The 23,465-nt window shown below is 39.6% G+C and overlaps 1 protein-coding gene across 7 annotated transcripts in view; it reads left to right on the top strand.

Moving 5' to 3' along the window:
* Window positions 1-20,677, top strand: part of SLC35B4 (solute carrier family 35 member B4) — a 38,298-nt gene extending 17,621 nt beyond the window's left edge. Inside the window, exons 3-13 of one of the 7 annotated variants that reach the window (XR_004986206.2) lie at window positions 7,822-7,924; window positions 9,257-9,306; window positions 10,158-10,239; window positions 10,415-10,475; window positions 12,530-12,639; window positions 14,028-14,103; window positions 16,344-16,419; window positions 16,878-16,913; window positions 17,336-17,497; window positions 17,853-18,092; window positions 18,208-20,677. Coding sequence is in view for 3 of the 7 variants with exons in the window: in XM_045576887.1 (XP_045432843.1) it covers window positions 7,822-7,924; window positions 9,257-9,306; window positions 10,158-10,239; window positions 10,415-10,475; window positions 12,530-12,639; window positions 14,028-14,103; window positions 16,344-16,419; window positions 17,221-17,467 (805 nt within the window). In the remaining 4 variants the exon portion in view is untranslated. Of the gene's footprint in view, window positions 1-7,821; window positions 7,925-9,256; window positions 9,307-10,157; window positions 10,240-10,414; window positions 10,476-12,529; window positions 12,640-14,027; window positions 14,104-16,343; window positions 16,420-16,877; window positions 16,914-17,220; window positions 17,726-17,848 lie in introns of those variants that run through there. The other 6 variants (XR_004986207.2, XR_004986205.2, XR_004986203.2 and 3 more) reach the window with 6 other exon arrangements.
* Window positions 20,678-23,465: the final 2,788 nt, after the last annotated feature.

Raw genomic sequence — 23,465 nt, 5'->3', positions numbered from 1 at the left:
TTTTTCCTCCAGGGTCTTATAGTTTTCACAATACAGGTTTTGGTTAAATTTATTCCTAGGTATTTTATGCTTTTGATGAATTGTGAATAAAATTGTTTTCTTAGTTTCTCCTTTTGATCATTTGTTATTGGTGTATAGAAACCCAACTGGTTTCTGTGTATTGATTCTATGCTGTGACTCTATTGAATTCACTTATTAATTCTAATCATTTTTTTCTTTTAGTCTTTATGGTTATGTCATCTGCAAATAATGAGTGTTTTACTTCCTTTTCTATGTAGATGTTTCTTATTTATTTTTCTTGTCTGATTGCTGTAGATAGGAGTTCCAATACTATGTTGAATAGAACTAGTGATAGTGAGCATCATTGTCCTATTCCTGATCTTAGAGGAAAAGCTTTAAGCTTTTCACCAATGAGTATTATATTACCTATAGGTTCGATCACATATAGCCTATGTTTCTTCTATACTAACTTTTTGAGAGTCTTTGTTGAATTTGGTCAAATGCTTTTGCTGTATCTATTAAGATGATCATATGGTTTTAACCCTTTATTTTGTCAATGTGATGTATCATGATGATCGACTTATGGGTGTTGACTCATCCTTGCATTACTGGGATAAATCTCACTTGATAGATAAAATCCTTTTAATGTATTATTGAATCTAGTTTGCTGATATTTTGTTGAGAATTTTTGCATCTGTGTTCATCAAGGATATTGGCCTGTAATTTTCTTTTCTTTTTTTTTCTGTAATGTCTTTGAGTTTGTTAATCAGGATAATGCTGGTTTCATAGAATGAGTTTGGAAGCATTCCTTCCTCTTCAATTTTTTGAAATAGTTTAAGAAGGATAGGTGCTAATTTTTTGAAAGTTTGGTAAAATTCACCTATGAAGCCAACTGATCCTAGACTTTTATTTGTTTGAATTTTTTTTATATTATTCTTTGTTCAATTGCTGGTAATCAGTTTGTTTAGATTTTGCATTTATTCCTGATTCAGGCTTGGAAGGTGATATATTTCTGGAAAATTCGTCCATTTCTTTTATTTTGTTGAATTTGTTGCCAATTGTCTTATTTTTTAATGAGTTTTTATATGTCCGTGGTATTACTTGTAAATTCTCTTTCATTTATGATTTTATTTATTTGGGCTCTCTTTTCTTGATGAGTTTGGCTAAGGGTTTGCAATTTTGTTTATCTTTTCAAAGAATCAGTGTTTTAGTTTATTATCTTTTCAATTTATAAAATATGTATTTGTTTTTTCTTCTCTGATCTTCACTGTTCCCTTGCTTCTGTTTACTTTGGGTGTTGTTTTTTCCCCCCCTAGTTCCTGTATGTGTGGACTTAAATTGTTTATTTGGGATTTTTTTTTATTTTTTTTTTTTGAGGTAGGCCTGCATAGCTATGAACTTTCTTCTATAACTGAAATTTTGAAAAGTTTTTTTTTTAATTTTCATTTGTTTTATGATAGTTTTTGATGTTCTATTTGACTTCCTTTTTGATACATTCCAGTTTTCGGGTTGGAGTTGATTTCTAGTTTCATGTTATTGTGATCAGAAAAGATGCTTAACATGATTTCCGTCTTCTTGAATTAATTAAGGCTTATATTGTGGCCTAATATGTGATCTGTTCTAGAGATTGTTCCATGTACACTTTAAAAATGTATATTCTGCAGTTTTTGTATGACATATTCTAAAAACAATATTAAGTCAATCTGGATTAATGTGACATTTAAGGCCATTATTTCCATATTAGAGGCCCTGTGTACAAAATTCATGCATGGGGTGGGGGTGGAGGGTGATCCCTCAGCCCGACCTGCACCCTCTCTAATCTGGGAGCCCTCAGGGGATTCCTACTGACGGCTTAGGCCTGCTTCCCATAGTTCTCTGCTCTCTGGGACCTGCCTGCTTTACGCCACCACAGGCCCTGGTGTCTGCTCTCTGTGGGAGCCTTCTTGCCTTTAGCCATCGGGGCCAGGGACAAGCAGGGCCCTGCTCTCTGCTCGCTCCTGCAGGTTGAGAACCGCTGCTGTAGAGCCTTAGACCATCGGAAAACACAGATATTTACATTACGATTCGTAATAGTAGCAAAATTACCATTATGAAGTAGCAACAAAAATAATTTTATGATTGGGGATCACCACAACATGAGGAACTGTACTAAAGGGTCACGGCATTAGAAAGGTTGAGAACCACTGGTGTAGATGATTGCTACATCCTTTTCTTGGATTGAACCCTTTATAATTATATAATGTCCTTTTTTGTATTCTTAAAAAAATTTTTGTTTTAAAGTATATTTTGTCTGATATTGCTACTAAATCTTTTTTTTTCATTTTATTTGCATGGAATATCTTTCGATTTGCAGTAAATCTCTTATAAGCAGCATGTTTTTAAATCCATTCAGCCACCCTATTTTTTTTATTGGAGTATTTAATCTATTTACATTTAAAATAATTGCTGAGACATATGTATTTGTTGCTGTTTGTTAATTGTTTTCGTAGTTCTCTGTATCTTCTCTTGATCCCTTTCTTGTGGTTTGCTGGTTTTCAGTAGTTAGACTTTTTTCATTGTATATCTTCTGTGGGTTTTTGGATTGTGGCATACATGAGGTCTATATATATCTATAAGAGTCTATTTTAAGTTGATAGGCATTTAAGAGTGAATATATTCTAGAAGGATTACATTTTACTACCCCATCCGTGCTGTATGCTATTGATGTTGTGTTTTGTATATCCTGGCTACTTATTGTTTGAGTTGTGTTTGATGCTTCTTTCTTTTGATCTTAGTAGTGTTTTCAATGTCTGATTCACTGTATTTATTTAATATTTGGCTTTACCTGTGAGATTTCCCCCTTTAAAATATATATATATATATATTTAATGTGTGTGTGTGTGTGTGTGTGTGTGTGTGTGTGTATATATATATATATATATATATATATATATACACACACACACACACATATATATATATATATATATATATATATATATATATATATATATATATATTCTTATTTCTGGATATGGCCTGTCCTTTTCTGCTTAAAGAAGTCCCTTTAACATTATTTTTGTAAAGCTGGTTTAACGGTGATGAACTTCGTTAGTTTTTGCTTGTTTGGTAAACTATCTCTTCTTCAATTCTGAATGGTAACCTTGCTGGGTAAATTATTGTGTAGTTTCCTTGCTTTCAGAACTTTAAAGATGTCCTGCCACTTCCTCTAACTAGCTGGTAAAGTTGTTGCTGAGCAATCAGCTGATAACCTTAAGGAATTTCCTTTGTATGTAATTCAGTTTTCCTCGTTTCCTTCAGGATTGTGTCTGTACCTTAAACCTTGGCCATGTTAGTTACAATATGTTTTGGTGTAAGTCTCTTGGGTTTATCTTTGTTTGGAACTTCTTGTGCTTTATGGACCCGGGTGTCTTTTCCTTTTCCCAGGAATTCAGCTGTAAATGTAGTTTCTGTTCCTTCTCTCTTCTCCTTCTGTGATCCCCATAATGCTAATACTTGGGTTCTTGATGTTATCCCAGAGATCCCTTAAACTGTCTTCGTTTTTTAAAATTCTTTTTCTGTTTTCTGTTCTGATTGGTTGATTCCCATTGTCTGTCTTCAGAGTCCCTTCTTCTGTATTAGCTAATTCCTTCTAATATGTTTTTCATTTCAGTTATTGTATTCTTCAGAACTGGTTGGTTCTTTATTATACTTTCTACCTCTTTGTTAAAGTTCTCCGTATGCTTTTCTGTCACTCTCAAGTTTGGTGAGCATCTTTATGACCATTTCATTGAATTCTTTATTAGGCAAATTATTTATATCCATTTCCTTAGGTTTTTCTTCTTTTTGCAGTTTTTTGTTGTTGTTGTTCTTTCATTTGAGAGATAATTCTTGCTTCATTTCATTTAGTTTAAGTGTCTGTGTTTGTTATATGAATTCAATAAAATAGGTATCTCTCCCAGTCTTTAAAACCTAGCCTTATGTATCAGGGTCCTTGGTGTAGGCCAGTGGTCGGCAAACCATGGCTCACGAGCTGCGATTTGCCACTCTGTTGACTAATGAGTTTGCCGACCACTGGGGTAGGCTGTGTTTGTCAGGTGACTTTGGTCAGCCAGAGGAGCCGAGCAAGTGCACAGTGTCCTGGACAATGGCCCACATGAAATGGCTCCAGGTGGGAAGGCTATGTACATGTAGTAATGGCCTGTCCTGTTTGCTCCCGTTGTTTGGGACTGAAATGGGTTTGGGTGATGTGTCAGGTACACTCTGCAGTTGCCTTGCGGGTAGGCCAGAGACCCTGGGTAGAGCCCTGCCCACACTATGGAGGCAGAGGGGGGTGTAGGCAATGGTGCTCATTGGCACCTCCAACCAGGGATAGTTCTGTCTCCAGAGAGCTCCAGAAACTTCTCTCTAGAGTCTCTCTCTTGTACAGAAAGTGGTCTTATGTAGAAGTGACCTCTGAGCAGGCTTTGCTGCCAACTTGGAGCCCAGCAGGCTGCCATTTCTCTCTTGTTAATGAGAATCACCCCTATACACACACACACACACACACACACACACACACACACACACACGCACTAGTATATTTGAGTTTGCTCTTGGGAGGGGTTGAGTTCAGACCTATGCTGCCACTATTTTGGACTTTTTCCTTCTAGTTTTTAAATGTGTAATGCTAAGTGGTTTGAGATTTTGTTTGTTTCTTGAAGTAGATATATAATGCTCTAAGCTTCCCCCTTTGTATTGCTTTTGCTGCATTCCCCCAAATTTTGGTATATTGTATTTTTATTTTCATTTGTCTTTATGTATCTTTTGATCTCTTATTTCTTCTTTGACCCAGTAGTTGTTTAATGGCATGTTGTTTAATCTCCGCATATTTGTGATTTTCCCAGAAAGTATGTTTGGTATGATATCAGTCTTCTCAAATTTATCTAGATTAGTTTCATTATCCAACATATGGTCTTTCCTTGAGAATACTCTGTGTGCATTTGAAAAGAATGTGTATTCTGGCATTTTGGGATGTAAAATTCTATAAATATTAACTTCATTTAACCTGATTTGTCATCTAAGGCCCATATTTCCTTATTGACTTTCTGTCTGGTCTATTCATTGCTGTCAATGGGGGATTCATGTCGCCTACTGTAATTGTATTTTTGTCAGTTTCTCCCTTTAGGTCTGCTAGTAATTGTTTCATGTATCTTGATACTTCCAGGTGCATATATATTAATAAGTGATATGTCTTCTTAATGAATTGTCTCCTTTATCATTATATATAAAATGTCTGACTTTGTCTCTTGTTACCTCTTTTTTTTTTTTTTTTTTTTTTTTTAATCTTAAACTCTCTTTTGTCTCATAAGTACAGCTACACCCACTCCTCTCTGGGTGCCATTTGTTTGAAGCATCATCTTTGCCCCTTCACTTTGAACCTGTGTTTGTCTTTGTAAGTAGAGTCTCCTGTAGGCAACATGTAGTTGAGTCTTGTTTTATAATCCATACCTCTACTTTTGCCTTTTGATTTGTGAGTTCAATCCATTTATAATTAGGGTTTTTAATGATAAATGAATATTTACCAGTTATTTTATTTTTCTTAAAAAAATATATTGATTCTTTACAAAGAGAAAGGGAGATGGATAGAGAATTAGAAACATTGATGAGGGAGAAATATCAATCAGCTGCCTCCTGCACACTTCCCAGTGGGGATGTGCCTGCAAACAAGGTACAAGTCCTTGACTGGAATTGAACCTGGGTCTCTTGAGTCCATAGGTTGACACTTAAGAATTTTTTCTTTGTCATTAATTTTTGACAGTTTGAATAAAATGAGAACTGAAGGTCTTTTTTTTTTTTTTTCACTGATAGAATGAGGTATTCTGTTAGCTTCCTCTATTCTAACATCTAGTTCTTTGCATAGGCTTGGAAGTTCTCGTTAATTATTTCTTTAAGTAGGATCTCTGTCTCCTTCTCTGACTCTCTTTTTCTGGTATACCCTACCTATTATCCTTATGTTGCTCTTTCTAATGTAGTCAGAGAGCTCTTTTTTTTTTTTTTTTTAATTTTAGTTTTCTCTATTCTTCATGGGTCATTTCTAGGTTTCTCTCTTCAAGTTCCCTAATTTTTTTAAAGTTTATTTTTGTAGATTTCAGAGAAGAAAGGAGAGATAGAAACCTCAATGATGAGAAAGAATCATTGATCAGTTGCCTCCTGCACATCCCCCACTAGGAATCGAGCCTGTAACCTGGGCATGTGCCCTGACTGGGAATAGGTTGAGCCATGCTGGTTGGGCAAGTTCCTAATTCTTTTTTCTGTCTGGTCTGCTCTGTTTCTAATGCCCTCTAGTGCATACTTTATCTCATTTATTGAGTTCTTCAGCTCTAGAATGTGTTTCTTTTATTTTGTTTGAATCTCTTTGGTAAAGTACTGCTTTTGCTCATTAATTTTATTCCTGAATGTATTGAATTGCCTTTCTGTTTTCTTGTATATTGTTGAGTTTCTTTATAATTGCAGTCTTGAATTCTCTGTCATGTAAACCACAGTACAGTCTTCCATGCCTTTGAGTTTGGTTTCTGGAGATTTTTTATTTTCTTCCAGTTACCCTGGTGGTTCATGGCATTAAAAAAAAATTAATTTCTTTATTGATTAAGGTATCACATATTTGTCCTCAACCCCCATTCCAATTCGTTCATGGCATTTGATGGATTGTTCCTCTGTGTGTGCATTTGAGGTAGAGATCTCATGGCTCTGCTCCCCCCCCCCCCCCCCCCTTACAGTAATGGCTCCCCAGGCTCCTCTACACCCAGCTCTGCTGCAGTGGGGAGGGCAGAAGGGAGATGCCTTTTCTAGGAAGGAAACTGCTTTTACCCTTTGACCCTCCAGGTTGTAGTGTGAGGGCTGCAGCCGACTTCTCCCCTGCTATTGTGCTCCTTGCTCACTGAGCCAGGGTGGGCACCAAACTGCATCTGTGGCCACCGTCCCGGTCCTCCTTCATCTCAACTCCCTCCTTGTCCCTCCCCCATCCACGCCCCCTCCTGTTCCCTCCCCATCCCCTCCCCATCCCAACCGCCCCTCCTGTTTCCCCCTCTTCCCATCTCTCCTCCGTCCCCCCCATCCCCCTCCCTCCTGTCCCCCCCATCCCACCTCCCCCGCCTGTCCCCATCCCACCTCCCCTCCTGTCCTCCCCCATCCCACCTCCCCTCCTGTTCCCCCCCTCCCACCTCCCCTCCTGTCCTCCCTCCCACCTCCCCTCCTGTCCCCCCATCCCACCTCCCCTCCTGTCCTCCCCCTCCCACCTCCCCTCCTGTCCTCCCCCATCCCACCTCCCCTCCTGTCCCCCCATCCCACCTCCCCTCCCGTTCCCCCATCCCACCTCCCCTCCTGTCCTCTCATTTCAGCATGCCCACCTTCAGCTGTGCTAATGCATGACTCTTTCAGGCCTGTTTGTGTGTTGAGCAGATCTTTGTTGAGTTATAATTGTCTTAAGCTAAATTTAAGAGGAGAAACTAATGGAGTCTTCTCACTCTGCTATGTTACCTCTCCCCATTTACTTCAAAAAACCTATTGCTATCTATTAGGTAACAGTTTTTGAAGCCTAGTTTTTGTTGCTATCTATTCTTGAAGCATATTAAAATAGTGTTTCTTGAAACATACTGTATAATTTAAATTTTTTCCGCATTAGTGGCTTTGTACAGTATTTTTATAAGTACTTATTATTTGACTCAAATTATAATAGTGATACAATTTTAATAAAGAGAAAATAAGCAAAATAATTTTAACTAAAGGTACTTATTTCCTTCCATATTTGGTTTTCCTGAACTAGTAGACTCTGTGTGGTGAGCCTCTCCCTCTGCATTTCAGGTACTACGCCGTCATGGTGACCATGTTCTTCACGGTCAGTGTGGTGAACAACTACGCCCTGAACCTCAACATCGCCATGCCCCTGCACATGATATTCCGATCGGTGAGTATTGCAGCAGGAGTGTGCTCAGACCAGTGAGCAGAGGCTGGCTGTTACCTGAGGAAGCAAAAAGAGAGAAATGTGAAAGTGGATGGTTTACTTTTCTTTTTCTCAGGTCTTATGGGCGATTAATAAAAGGAAAGTTAACATTTTCTAGAGAAACAGATTTTAACTTTTAATTTCCTTCATCTGGTTGATTTTATATTCAAACTTGCTATGAATATTCTTTAACTTATTTCTCGTCACTTTTTCTTTCTTACATAAAATTACATTTACTTATAGTAAATGAAGCAGACCCTTCTTTCATATCTGTGTGTGTGTTGTTAATCCTCACCTGAGGATATTTTTCCATTGATTTTTAGAGAGAGTTGAAGGGAGGGAGGGAGTGAAAGAGAGAAACATCGATATGAGAGAGACACACCGGTTGGTTGCCTCTCTGTATGTGCCCCAACCATGGCCGGGGGTTGAACCTGCAACCCACGTATGTGCCCTTGATCAGGAATCAAATGCACAACCCTTCAGTGCTCGGGCCCACACTCTAGCCATTGAGAGCGCAGGCCAGGGCCAGGCCCTTCTCCTTTCTGATTTTTTTTTTTTTTTTTTTAAATCAGAGACTTGAGATAATGAAATAAAGGGCAATTCTTGATGGAGGCATGCTTCTTCCAAAGCAGCAGAGGATTTCTCTTTGCCTCATGTATGGGAGAGATCTGTGCTCAGTATACATACAAGAACTGTGTTCCCTGGAGGGCAGAAAAGACTTGGAGGGAAATAGAGTTAGGGTTGCAGAAGAATACAGAATGAGTGAGGATTAGAATTGTAACATTTTGGTGTGCTTTGAGATTTTTGTGAGATCAGATGTGTTATTTCTAAAAGCACTTTCCAGGGCTAATTATAATGATTAAGATGGACCCTCAAAGCATTGAGCACATAGACTTTCAATAAGCACTTGACGATGGACAGACACCCTTCCAGAGAAGAGAGAGATCTCTGTACAACTTTTTCATTAAAACGAGGGGGGAGGAGCAACATAGTAAAAGCTCTTATACATTAGCTGGAAAAGTTGACAAAAATAAGCCTGTAGTAAGCTTCAGCTATGAGTAGTTATTGAGAATCAATCATTTTTATCTTCGTCATCTTTGAAAAGGCATAATTATTTTGCAAGATAGATTTTTATAGCTTATACTTGTTGCCATCATAAGAACACCTGGACCTTACTAATTATTCATCCTAATATCCTCCTTCCCAGCTGGTTTTCCCCTCTTAATGTTCATTTTTACCTTGAATTATGTTGTCTTTCCTTAGTGCACTAAAACTTTCTCTTGTCTCCTTTTACAGGGTTCTCTAATTGCCAACATGATTCTAGGAATTATCATTTTGAAGAAAAGGTAAACAATGCACTTTTATAATTTATGCATAGGAAGCATATTGGCCCCACCTATTGGCTAGGCACGTGGATTCCTTTTCTCCTACTGGAGAGCGCGCGCTTCTGGCCCTCTGTTTCCGAGTCCTCTCTGTGGCAGTGACGTGCATTCCCGAAGCAGCTGACCAGGCAGGGGACCCACCTGTGCAGCATGTTCTCTCTGTCCAATTAACTCTGATCATCATTGAGTCCTTAGATCCATCCTAACCTCTGAAACCAGTCGATTGAAAACTTCACTGTCCCATGTGGTCACCAGAAGCCACATGTGACAATTCACATTTAACATTTAAATTATTTAAATACTGAGTTTCTCAGTCTCACTGGTCAGAATTTAATTGCCCAGTAGCTGCATGTGGCTGGTGGTGACTGTATGGGAGAGCCCAGTATGGGGCATTTTTAGCCTCATGGTTGTGTGGGACAGTGCTGTCACAGAAGGTGTTCATCAGAGCAACACAATGAGTGAAGGACTATCGTGCTTAGTACAAAGAAAATTCCGAATAAAGCCCAAATGGCCAGGAAAATAGAATGAAAAGCGTCAGAACTTCTTTGTGACTGTTATCAATGGAATACCAAGTCTGGTCTTTTTTTTTTTTTTTTTCCTAATGAAACAATCTGTTGGTCCACAAACATGTAGAAACTATTTTGAGCAACACCAAGAAAGGGTGTACATAGCAACCGGTGGCACCCTGACCCTTGCACATGCCCACTTACTTGGGCTCTGCTGGTGGTTTGTACTCTCAGGCACCATCTACTGAAAACATCCTGTGGAATTGGTACCTGTGCCTTCCTAATGTGTCCTTGTTCTTATTTCTGCAGATACAGTATATTCAAATATGCTTCCATCGCCCTGGTGTCTGTGGGGATATTTATTTGCACTTACATGTCAGCAAAGCAGGTGGTAAGTATTGGTTTACAAATCATTTATATTCACTGCTTGCCATGGGGCCCGGGTATTATACTTATTAATGATATGAAGAGGGGAGGGGAAAAGGTAGCAAACATTTCCCTTGTGTCCAGGCCCATGGCTCGTGGTTCTGGTCTCTGTACTTAGTATTTTTTTTCTTATTCCCTAGACGTCTCATTCCAGCTTGAGTGAGAATGAAGGATTCCAGGCATTTACATGGTGGTTACTAGGCAAGTATGCTAATTACAATAATGATAATTGCCTCTGCAGTTCTGTTTGCTGAGCTTTCTCCTAAGGGACATGTTTCTTGGCAAGAAGTGTTAGCTAAACAAATGATGCCACAGGAGAGAGGCACCTGGGATCATAAATCTGAACCACAGTGTTCACGAAGTGACAGAAAGGAAACATCGAGGTCATGGTGATGTGTTCTGTGACATGGACCCATGCTTCTCTTGGTTGCCACTGATCGAGGAAGAAAAGTGCCTCCCTGCTTGCCCAGTGCACTGTGAGTGCTTGGCTGTCTTCCATCTCTTTATGACCCACTAGTAGCCCTGTGCACGAATTTGTGCACCAATCTGTGCACCAGCAGTTCTCTGCGGGGCCTGGCTGCTCTGCGCCCGCTGCCCAGAGGCCCATCCACAGCTGGGCGTGGAACGCTTGCCTCTTTGCTGGGGCAACAACAAGCATTCTGCCCCTTCACCAGCCACTCTGTGCCCGCCAGGCTGCTCACGCTGCCCACTCTCAGCGGCTATTCCCCGGGGACTGGGGGACTCCAGCAGGGCTGAGAGGACTGGGCACCAGCATCTTATGGCTATGGGCACTGCCATCTTTGTGATGGAGTGATGGTTAATTTTCATATTACCCTTTTATTAGATAGGATTACTGAGCACAGGCTTCTTCAGGAGGGCACACTGTAGCAGTGGATTCTTTAAGTCTCCAACAGACCCATTTCTAAATCTCAGATGTATTTTCTTCAGAAGTTAGCTGTTCCACGTGGCAGTGTTCCCAGACTTGACTGGTCAGTAGAACCTCTGGAATTGTATCTCTTTGTGAAAGCAGTGAGGCAATTCCTGTAGGGCTTGGCTCTCCCATCGTGAGACACAGGGGGGAAGCTCTTCCCAGGTGCTTTCAGGGCTAGCAATGTCAGGTTGAGACTGGTCAGGCGAAAGAGAAATAGCAGGGAAGGAACTGGACTCTCCTTGCTTCTTGGATTTGAAACTTTACCCCCTTTCAGATTGCTATTCCTAACACAGAAAGATCTTTACGAGCTATTAGAAGAATACTTCATCTACAATATTAGGAGAAATTTGCAAAGGATTTGAACCTACCATTTATGGAGGAAAATATTAAATATCCTATAATTTTATGTTCAGCCTCTAACTAGTCTAATAAAGAAATGCAACTTGAATTCAAAATGCAGTATCTTTTAGTTTTGATTCATTATAATGGCAAGATAATAAATGATTATTCTCCTTGCTGCTGAGGGTGCAATAGGACAATTATTTTTACATAAACTGTTTGCATTATAAATTGACATGCCTTTCTGGAAAAAAAAAGTGTATGTATTGAGTTTTTAAAAAATATATTTTATTGATTTTGTACAGAGAGGAAGGGAGAGATAGTTAGAAACATCGATGAGAGTCATCGATCAGCCGCCTTTTGCACACCCCCCACTGGGGACATGCCCGCAACCAAGGTACATGCCCTTGACCGGAATCGAACCCAGGACCCTTCAGTCCCCAAGCCGACGCTCTATCCGTTGAGCCAAACCGGTCCTGGCTGTATTGAGTTTTTTAAAATGCCTACAATTTTTGACTCAGTAACTCCACTTATGAGAGTTCATACTAAGGAAATAACGTTTTAAAGATTTAGATATACGGATGTACAGTGATTTTAATGAAGAAATAACTGGAAGCAATCTTAACTATTCTCATATTGTAAGACAGTTAAGTACATCCACATGAGAATAGTATGTAGCCATTAAATCACACTTCTGAAAAAATTTTAATGAATGACCTGAAGGAAAATCCAGAAAAAGATCATGAAAAAAGCAAGACATAAAACTCTGTACTCATTATGGTCCTGGCTTAGAGAGATGTAGAACGCTATCAAGGACTGGATGGTAATGTTATGGCTGATTTTTTTTTTCTTTTTAAAGTTTTGTGCATATTCTACAGCTAGTTTGTGATATTTGTAGGACATGTACACAGTCAGTCAATGCTGTGTAACGAAGTATCTGGAAAGAGCGCGTGCAGGTGTCCTGTAATCGGCCTTTGTTTTGTAGGTATTGGGGCGCTGTCGTTCGCGCTCCTGATGTCCGCGAGGATGGGCATCTTCCAAGAGACTCTGTACAAACAGTTTGGCAAGCACTCCAAGGAGGCTTTGTTTTACAATGTAAGCAGTTTCTTGAACCTGGGAGGATAAAGATTACTGAGTTATGTTATTGTACTGTGTGATTTCACATGTAACATGGCAATGCTGAGGTAGCTGAAGGATCAATTTATCATCCAGTGAAGGGCTTTGGGCCCACAGGCTGATGTGCATCTGAGCCACGGCCCTCTGCACAGGTGATCACGGCCAGTCTGTGTGAACATGCCGGGAGCCACCGTGCAGAGCAGGAACCTGACCCCCGTTCCGGCAGATGCACCCAGCTTCAGACTGATCTGGAAATGGAAACGAAGCTGCAAACCCTGCATGCCCAGCGGAATATGTGCAGGCAGGCCTTGGAGAGGTTGGGGAAGACGGGCGAGAGGAGGCCCACAGGTGGGCTTCAGTCATTTTATGGCGAGTTTAAATAGCAATAATATATGCTTCGGCTTCTGTGGTTTAAACTGCTGGTCTAGCTCTCCTTCCTCCTCCCTCTCTCCTGTTGCGATAATGCCCAGAGCAAAGCCCCTCAAGGTCAGGGTGAGGTTCGGTAACTCGGATTTCCTCACTGCCAACTTTTTGTACTGTAGCTGCAGACAAGCAGTTTGGCTTACTAGTTGGAGCTAGAGTACCTGGCTGGAATGTAAAAATAACCACTCCATGTAGTTCATATCTTTCTTTTAGAACAGTAAGTGGCACATGGTGGCTTCTGAGTAAACGTTAGCCGTGATTCCTTATTCAGTTATTGTGGTGGGTTGGTGTCAAGTACATAATCTTTTGCTTATGTGTTGTTTCCTCTTCTTCTTCCACCTCTTTTCATTCTTCATTTATTTTTTTTCCTGACATTGTATTGTTCTCCAGTATCTTTTCCTACTACTGTTCTAAACAACCTGAACTCTGCCTCCACATTCCTTTTGTTGTTAATCCTCACCTGAGGATATTCTCCCCCCCTTCCCCCCATTGCTTGTTAAAGAAAGTGAAAGGGGGAGGGGGGGAGACATCAATATGAGAAACAAACATCAGTTCCTCCTGCACCTACCCCAACTGGGGCAGGTATCAAACCTGCAACCTAAGTACACGCCCTTGACTGGAAATCGAGCTGCTCGGGCCCTTGCTCTAATCATTGAGCCACACCAGCTGGGACCTGCCCCAGGTTCTTTATAATTTTTAAATCCATTGCATTTGCTTAACTATTCTCAAAAGTAGTAACAAATCTTTGGACACAATGACCGCGTGTAGTCCCTTTTGTTGTGTGTGTGTTATTGTGCCAGACAGTGTCAGGTCATTAGAAGCACTGGATACATTTAACTTAGTCTTATTTGCTTTTCTTGATTGCTTGTCAAACAACTTATAAAATTACTCATTATTCTGTCCGGTGTTGCATTTCAATTTATGTGAAATATTTCTTTCCCTAGCATGCCCTTCCACTGCCTGGATTCATCTTCTTGGCTTCTGACATCTATGACCACGCAGTTCTTTTCAATAAGTCTGGTGAGTTTGCGGTGACTCAGTAGAATTGCCTGAGAGCTTCCAAGGCAAGTTTCAGTTTTCCCCTGGACTTGCCACTGATGTTTTTAGGCAAATCCACAGGCCCCCTTAAACCCTTCCCATTTTACCTTCCCGGCATAGAGTGCCATTCATCAGTTGCAGCAGCAAAAGCTTTTGCAGGTGTTTCTCAATGATTTGCAAGAGAAGTATCTTCAAATTTTGTTTTGCTTTGGAATTATGTGTTTGCATTTGAATGCGGAAGGTTTGCTTCAAATAAATAGTCCTAGCACACAGCAGAGATGGGAGCCTTGGGAAGAGGAAGCAAAAATGGTGACAGGTTAGAGCTTGCAGGAATAAGCAAAATTAATTCAAAAGTCTACAGTATTAGTTAGCTATTACTTTTTAAAGTGACTAATAATATCAATTGCCAGTTAACTTGAAAGAAATTACTTATATGATCTGATTAGCTACTAAAAGACAGTGTTATAAACATGTTATAAGGCTTGATGTGCTCACCTCTAAAAGTGTACTGTGTAAGATGGTGGGAGGCGCCCAGTAAACATTAGCTTGCTCTGAGCATGAGCTGTGAGGTTGTACTGCTCTCTGAGTTTGCAATGTGGCCTCTCCCCCCAAAAAAATACTTGTGTGAGAAAGTTTTTAAGGCTCTGAATTACCCATTTCCGATTTTTTTTATTGAGGTGTGACTGACATACAGCTGATTTTTTGACACATGGTTTTCAGAGTTTCTGACAGTCCCCACATAGCAAAGAGCTATTTGAGTAAACACACTATCAAATTCATTTTGATTTGATTACTAGAATGCTTCTTCCAAAAGTTGCAATGCTGGGTACCTATACATTTTTCATTTTTAGAATCTGCCTTTAACTTTTTTAGAATCATCCCTAAGTTAAATATACATGTTTTTCTCTTCTTGAGTTTTAGCATCTGGAACCTATTCTTGACTTTTTCTACGAGTGTTGAATATCCATCTAAATGTTTTATATCATACTGATTGTCTCTTTCCTCAGCAAATTGATACAGTGGATCTCTGAAGTTATTAAACAGTAATAACATTTGTTAACTTTCTTTTCATTTCAGTACTTGCTGAGGGTTTCAAAGACAATAGAATCCCAGATTATTGGGATTTCTCACTAGTTGGGACATAGAGTTATCTCTTTATCTAGATGGCTTTTAAATTTTTTGCAAAAGAAAATTAATGTTCTTTTCCTAACCAGAACTCCGCATCACCTTTGGTATTTCCTAAGTTATGCTGTATATTTTAAACTCCAAAAACAAGTTAGCAATATAAAAGAAATGACCCTGAGAGGGTTGTTATGTCCTTATTAATCTTGGGCATTTTGTTTCCTCCCAGATGTTCACTGTACAAACCTAAATGTATAAAACATAAGAATGTATTTAAAAGATTTACTTCCATCACCTTACACATCAGCTAATTCCATCTTACCAGTTTCCTTCCAGACATTATTTACATAAATTCTTATATCATTGTAACCCTTGTATAGATAAAATTTATACTTCCTTTTTTTTTTTTTACTATGTATAATCCTTATATTTTAAATCTAAATGTATAGACAGTGCCTCATCTAGTCAGAGGAACTTTGCTTACCCACACATTGCTCTATCATTGGACATTTAGATTCAGAGTTTTTCCTAAGAATGGGTATTAATACTTTATGCCCCCTTAATAAGAATTATGAAATTGATTTTTAAAAAGTCAGTTTATACTTCCACCGACTGAATGGTTGCCAATTCCACGTTTACCTTGCCAGATTAGAATATTATTTGTAAATTTTCAGTTGCTAGTTTAATAGATATAAAACGTGACAGCCTAGTTTAATTTAGAATTGTTTGATTACCAGTAGGATTGACAGCATTTCCAAATGGCATTTAGTTACTGGTGGCCTTTGCTGTGTGGAGATGTTAAGCCCATATCATTTGAATGTCTCTGTGATTCACAGCCTTGCTCTGTAAAGTGGAGTCCTGTTTAGGCAAATGGTAGAGTTTATTTTAAACTTGAGAAATTCTCATTTGTTTTAAGATAGCATTGCAAGGACTCTTGAGGCTGATATAGCCTGGAATCAAGGCAAGTAAAGTGGTGTTTGGTCCAAATCTGTTTGCAAGGGAAATAACATGGTTATCCCTGTTATGTCCAGTTTGTTCAAAAAGATGAAAACTTCAGCTGTCAAAAGTAATATACTTATCTCCCCTCTTAATCTTTGCAGAATTATACGAAGTTCCGGTTGTTGGTGTGGCAATGCCCATCATGTGGTTCTACCTCCTCATGAATGTCATCACTCAGTATCCTTCGCACTCCTCTCCGCGTGGTCTTCTCTGGCACGGGATTGTTCATTCCTCTGACAGTTCAGTGACATGAGTTGCATTTCCGCTTTGATCTGTTCCGCAGTAGTAGAAGAAAGGCCTATCAATTGAGCTCCCTGGGGAGGGCCAAAGGGAGGGGAGTGGGTGCCGAGGTCAGCAGGCCACAGGGCACTGAGAAGGAGGTGCTCGGGGTGCAGGTGTAGAAGTCAGTGGGTGATGGAGAATTAATATAGGACATGTATGCTCTATGATTTCTACATGGAGTCTTCTAGTATCCTGGGACATTTCACAAGCTGAAATTCTGAAATTCCAAATGAATTAAAACTAAAATAATGCTTCTTTTGAACGACCAAGTCCATTATAAAAACTATAAAGTCCTTGGAACTGAAGAGATTGACTTCATTCCTCTCGCTTCACCTCATAGATTTGCCCTACAGAGAAGGGGGTGGAAGGACTGGGGACCAGATCAAGTAAATATAGGTGTGATGACTGTTACTGAGATTGTTACCCTCTGTCATTCCTTGGGTGATAGCCTTCACCGTGGGAAGGATCCAGAATAAGACTAATGGGAGGTTTTCGGCAGTTTGAGTTGGGACCCACAATTGGAATGGCAGGACAGGAATCTGCAGAATGTTCTACCAAGGAGCCTCAGAGCTGCCATAGCCAACCGAGTTTTCTGGTTCTTAGAATATGAACATGTAAGCCAAGAGCCATGCCAGAGACTGCTCCCCCTGCTGACCTCTCAATAGTCAGAAAACTACCTTAACCCTTTCTCTCCAGGTACGTGTGCATTCGGGGTGTCTTTATTCTCACCACAGAGTGCACCTCCCTCACTGTCACGCTCGTCGTGACGCTACGCAAGTTTGTGAGCCTCATCGTCTCCATCCTGTACTTCCAGAACCCTTTCACTGTGTGGCACTGGCTGGGCACCTTGTTTGTCTTCATTGGGACCCTCATGTACACAGAGGTGTGGAACAACCTGGGCATCACCAGAAGCCAGCCTCCGAAGGAGGACAAGAAGAACTGAGCCTGCCTGGGAGACCAGGCTCTGGCTAAGGTCTGGCTGCCATTTCTCTCTTGTTAATGAGAATCACCCCTAGCACTGAACCACCACGTACCAGAGAATCCTCAGAGGAGGGGACTTCTCAGATTTCACATGGCTTCACAGACCAACATGTGTGGACTCCGAACAAAAACCTCTCAACCCTGAATTAGAAAAAAAGAATAGTTATCTACTATGGAACAACTATTTGTTTACCAAAATATACAGTACTGTACTTGTTTATCGAGTCCCAGAGCTACTCGTTTTATATCCGTGGTCTTGCACAAGACTATCCATTTTGTTGTTGTTCTGATTGTTCTCTGCCATCACCACCATTATCTTGTGCTATCACTTTCCACTTTTCAGTCAGATGTTCATGGCATCATCGTCAGGAACAACCGAGTGACCAGGTGAAGTGAGACACTGGTGACACGGGCTGGACTTCCTCGTCGTGTTGAGAATGAAGCGGTGGTCTCTGTGAGCTGAACCCCTGGTGACAATGGAGCAGGACTAGTGGGAACCCTTTCCAAGTGGTAGGTTAAGTTCTCGAAAGGCTTTTTAAGCAAGAAGGTTGAACTCTGCCTGGCAGTTCCGGTAGAGTCATAGGCTAGTCCTAGACTCTCGAGTCCAATAATTACAGGCTATTGTTCTTGTGACTAAGCCCCAAGACCAGTGGTCGGAAAACTCTAGTCAACAGAGCTGCAGTTTTCCGACCATTGGGCTAGGGAGTAGACTAAAGTATGATGAAGGTGTATAAATTCAGGTCAAATCACAACTAAAATGAAAAGTTTTCCTTATTTTTCTATAAGGTATCTTAATGGGTATGTGTGTGTGTCGGGGAGGGGGGCAGTGTATGTGTTTCATTACATGCGGAAAGGTGCCTCCCTCTTTTTCTAAGCTGGTTTTTCTCCCATGGCATAATTTTGAGGCAGAGGAACCATGTCAGCGTGGTGTGTGTAGGTAATGTGATAATTTTGAGAGAATAGCATGAAACTCAGAGTTCTTTCATTTCCTCTGTCTTCACTTAGCCCTGGACCTTAGCTGACCTCATAGAAGCACATGCTCTTCTGTAGGTGGTTAAACTTACCAGGCACTCCCTTTTTGCACACACAACCTTTTTTCTTTTTTTTTCTGGATACAGATTTTATTTGTAAATCGACATGTGGCTGTATGGGTCCCCTGGGTTCACGCATGGTAGAGTATGTATATTCTAATACCTGGAGTTAGTCTATGGTAGGGCCTCAGAGATAATTGTCCTCGAACAACTGAGTTACTTAGGGGAAGTCACTATAGTGGCAGGATGAGGGGACTCTGAGCTTGCTCCTCCCATAAACACAATGAATGCACATCTAAATTTCAAGTAGTTGTCTCTAAGAGATAACTGAACAGCTTCTGCACAACAAAGAAAAGGGGGAGAGGCCACCTGGAGAAGATGGGAACTACAGGAGCTGTCCAGAATCAGAGAGCATCATTGTTTGCATTCTCCTTACACTTGGGTAGCAGTGGTGAGAGCTCTGGCCAACCTGCAAGGCCACAGTAGTGCATCCCCAGTCACCCCTCCTGTAGGAAGGGCAGTATAGCAAGCATACACAGCCCTTGCCCCCTACACACCAATCCAGAGTTAGAGCCACTGCTGTGCACACCCACTGGATAGCCCCACCTGGAAGGGACTCAGCAGGGCATCACTGTGTTCCTGCCCAGGGGGAAGTCCAGCTCAGACCTCCATGTCAATCAGTCAGAGCAATAGGACATACCTATGAGTGCACAGAGAGGGACCCCAGAGTGAGCCGTGCACATAGAGGAAGGGAGCTGGCAGAGTGCACCCCAACCCAGGCAGTCAATCAAACCACAAGGTGAGCCATGCACAGCAGGAAGCTATGCCTGGAGTAAGAGGGAAACAGAGTGCTGTGGTGCCCATGATCAGGTATTCTCAGACCAGCAGCAGTTAAAACAACGGTATGCTCCATTGTACACCAGGCAGCCCCTCCAGGATCAAGAGCAGAACCAGCAGGGCTCTATAGCACACACACAAGTGCAGCTGTGAACAGCCAAAACAACAAGACACCCAACCTGCTCCTTCTGGCCAGATAGCACCCTGGGCACTGCACATGCCCGCCCCAACTGAAGCCTGCCAAAGCTATCTAGTCTCCACAGATGCCACTTTACACAAGACCAAGTTTTCAAGCTCAGAAGAGAGAGCTATTTCATCTAAGTCTTAGAAACAGACACAAAGTCAAATGAAATGGAGGAAACCTAATGAAGTGGAGAAAATTAATTTGATAAGAAATTTAAAGAAACTGTCATAAGGATGCTCAGTAAATTTGAGAGTAGAAAAGAAATCGGGGACAACTTCAAAAAAGAAATTATAATAAAGAACCAATAAGAGGTGAAGATTATAATAACTGAAATGAAAAACAGTAGATGGAATTAACAACAGATTGGTTTATACAGAAGAATGGATCAGCAACCAGGAAGAATAGAGAAAATCACCCAATCATAATAACAAAACAAAAAAATTTAAGAAAATAAGGGTAGTATGAGGGCCCTATGGGACAGCATTATAGGAACCCCAGAAGGAGAAGCAAGGGACAGAAAGTTCGTTTTAAGAAATAATGGCCAAAAACAAGGGAAGGAAGCAGACACCCACATTAGAGAATTCCACATAAGATGAACCCAAAGAGGTCCACACCAAGATATACTGTAATTAAATGGGAAAAAATATTTTTTAAAATCTTGAAGGAAACAAGGGGAAAACATTGAATTACATTAAAAGGAAACCCCCCAAAAAACTAACAGTTAATTTCTCGAAACTTTTACAAGCCAGAAGGGAATGGGAGTAAATATTTAAAGTGCTGAAAGAAAGGAACCTACAACCTACAATCTGGTATATTATACCTGGCAAGGTTGTCATTCAGAATTGAAGGAAAGATAAAGATTTCCCCGGATAAGCAAAAACAAGAAGTTCACCACTAAACAGACTTAACATGGAATGTTAAGCAGTCTTTATGCAGAAAAGGCTATGCCAAAAATAAGAAAACACGGGGGTGAGGGTGAGGGTGGGGAATCAGAGATAAAGGCAAATATAAAACTAACACAGAATCAGCCACTCAAAGATCCAATATGAAGATTAAAAGAAGTAGTAAAATTAACTATAGCTATAATAGGAGCTACTCAAAGCAAAAAAGATATAAAATATATCAAAAATAAAGTGTGGGGAGGCAGTGAAAATGTAGTGCTTTTAGAGTGTGTTTAAACTCAAATGCCTGTCAGTTTAAGTTAGACTGCTACAGATATGAAAAGAACCCCAACAAAACATTAAAGGAAACCAGCAAAGCAATCAAGAAAAGAACAAAATGGCAATAAGTAGATACCTATCAATAATTTAAATGGACTGAATTCTCCAATCAAAAGTTACAGGGAGGCAGGATGTATTTAAACACAAGACCCATCTCTGCTGCCTACAAAAGACTCACTTTAGAGTGAAAGACCTACAGACTGAAAGTGAATAGATGGGAAAAATTTTTCTACAAATAGAAATGAGAAAGCTGGGGGTAGCAATAATCAGACTAAGTAGGTTTTAAAACAAAGAATGTACAATAAAATGAGACAAAGCAAGGACATTACATAATGATAAAGGGGTCAATCTAAGAAAAGAATTTTACAATCATAAATATTTACACACCCAACCTAGGAACACCTGTCTATAAAGCAAGTATTAGTGGATATAAAGGCAAAAATTAACATTAATACAATAATAGTTGGGGACTTTACTGTCCCACTTACCTCAATGGATAGATCATTCAGGCAGAAAATAAAGTAATTTTAGAATAGATTAATAAACATTTTTAGGACACTTTATCAAAACAGTGTGGATTATACATTTTTCTCAAATGCACATGGAACATTTTTCAGGATAGAACACAAAAGAAACCTAAATAAATTCAAGAAGACTGAATTTTTATCAAGTATATTTTCTAATCAGAATGGCATGAAACTAGAAACCAACTATAGGAAGAAAATGGGAAATAACACAATAGGGAGATTAAATAGTTGCTACTAAACAACCACTGGATCAAAGGAAATAACTACTTTGAGACATGAAAATGAAGGAGGAAAGTTCATAACTTTGCAGGCCTACCTCAAGAAGGAGAATTTTTTAATATAATCTAACTTTACACCTAAAGGAACTAGAAAAAAGAATAAACAAAGTCCAAAGTAAGTAGGGGAGGAAAATAATAAAGATCAGAGTGGAAATAAAATACAAAAACTATTAAAAAAAAAAAAAAAAAGGCCAATGAAATTAAGAGCTGGTTCTTTGAAAGGATAAATAAAATTGACAAACCTCTAGTAAGACTTATTCCAAGAAAAAAAGAGAGCCTAATAAAATCAGAAATGAAATAAAGGATCATTAAAGAATACTATGAAGACAGCCCTGGGCATGAGCAGGGCAGGACTAGCATTGGCTGTCTCCATGATACTCAGCTGCAAGCCCAGGAAGGGGAAACCCTTTAAGCTCCCAGGAATTTTCGATGAGAGTATTTTTTGTGCCTAGGACTAAGTATTATATGGTTCATAAGGATCTGTTGGGGCTTGCCTTGGACATTTTTTGTTAACTAGAATTAGGAGATCTTCGGGTGCTAGAGTTGGAGGATTTATCTTGGTAGTTTTAGGATGCTGGTTCCATCATAGGTATAATTATGTAACGCTAAAGATCTGAAGAAGAAATAAAAAATAAGATATATGAAACTACCCACCTTGATCCTGAAAGAAAACAAATGGCAACAGCAGCAATTGGGCAGAGCACAAAAACCCAAATACAACTCCCTGAAGTCAATGTGAACAAAATTAAGGTCAAGGATGTAAAACATTCTATGTATCATAAGAAAACTTTCAATCAAGTAAAGACTTTTGTATACCTGTATGAATATTAGTGAACTTGTAGCTCTGTATCTACATTACAGTATATAGTAGACTTGCCATATTTAAACAAAAATATGAATTATGTCAAGAAATTGGACAATCTAGAAGGGACAAATTTCTAGAAATATACAACCTTTTAAGACTAAACCAGGAAGAAACAGAGAATCTGAAGAAACCTATTATTAGTAATGAGATTGAACTAGTAATAAAACACACACACACCTGAATAAACAAAAGCCCAGGACCAAATTCCTTCCTTTACAGGTGAATTCTACCCAACCTTTAAAAAAATTAATACATCTTCTCCAACTATCCCAAAAAGTTAAAGAGGAGGGAAAGCTCTCTATTCTTGAAGGCCAGCATTACTCTGATACCAGAACCAGAAAAAGATACTGCAACAAAGTATTACAGGCCAATATTCCTGATGAACTTGGAAATATTCTCAACAAAAATACTAGCAATTCAAAATCAATACATTAAAAGGCTTATACATCATGACCAAAGGGTATCTATACCATGGATGCAAAGGTGGTTCAACATTCACGAAACAATGTGATTCATCACATCAACAAAACCCAATAGTAAAAATCATATGATCTCAATAGATATAGAAAAAGCTTGTGATAAAAATATCCATTTACAATTAAAGTTCTCAACAATGTGGTTATAGAAGAACTTACTGCAACATCATAAGGACTGTACATGATAAGCCCACAGCTAACATCATACTCAATGGTGTAAAGCTGAACATTTTCCCTCTAAGATCAGGAATAAGACAAAGATGCCCATTCTCACCACTACTATTCAATATATTATTCATTATGGAGGGGATGCAATGGTGTAATGGATTGTTTTCATTCTTCATGCAACCATTGCTGAGTTCTTGTAGGGGGCTTTAAATATTTGATTATACAGAACACCAAAGGCCTGACAGTGAAATATATTGAACAAATTAGAATAATAATGAGTAAAACAATTTTCAACCCAGACTTCATAATATCTCCAAACCAGTTGGGAAGTCAGCTAAAAACATCAGAGAATTTAAATCATAACCAGCCAGTGG

This window comes from Pipistrellus kuhlii, unplaced genomic scaffold (assembly GCF_014108245.1).
Source record: "Pipistrellus kuhlii isolate mPipKuh1 unplaced genomic scaffold, mPipKuh1.p scaffold_m20_p_10, whole genome shotgun sequence".
Classification (NCBI taxonomy): domain Eukaryota; kingdom Metazoa; phylum Chordata; class Mammalia; order Chiroptera; family Vespertilionidae; genus Pipistrellus; species Pipistrellus kuhlii.
Note: the sequence above shows the minus strand (reverse complement) of the source record. Positions and strands in the feature narration are given on the sequence as shown.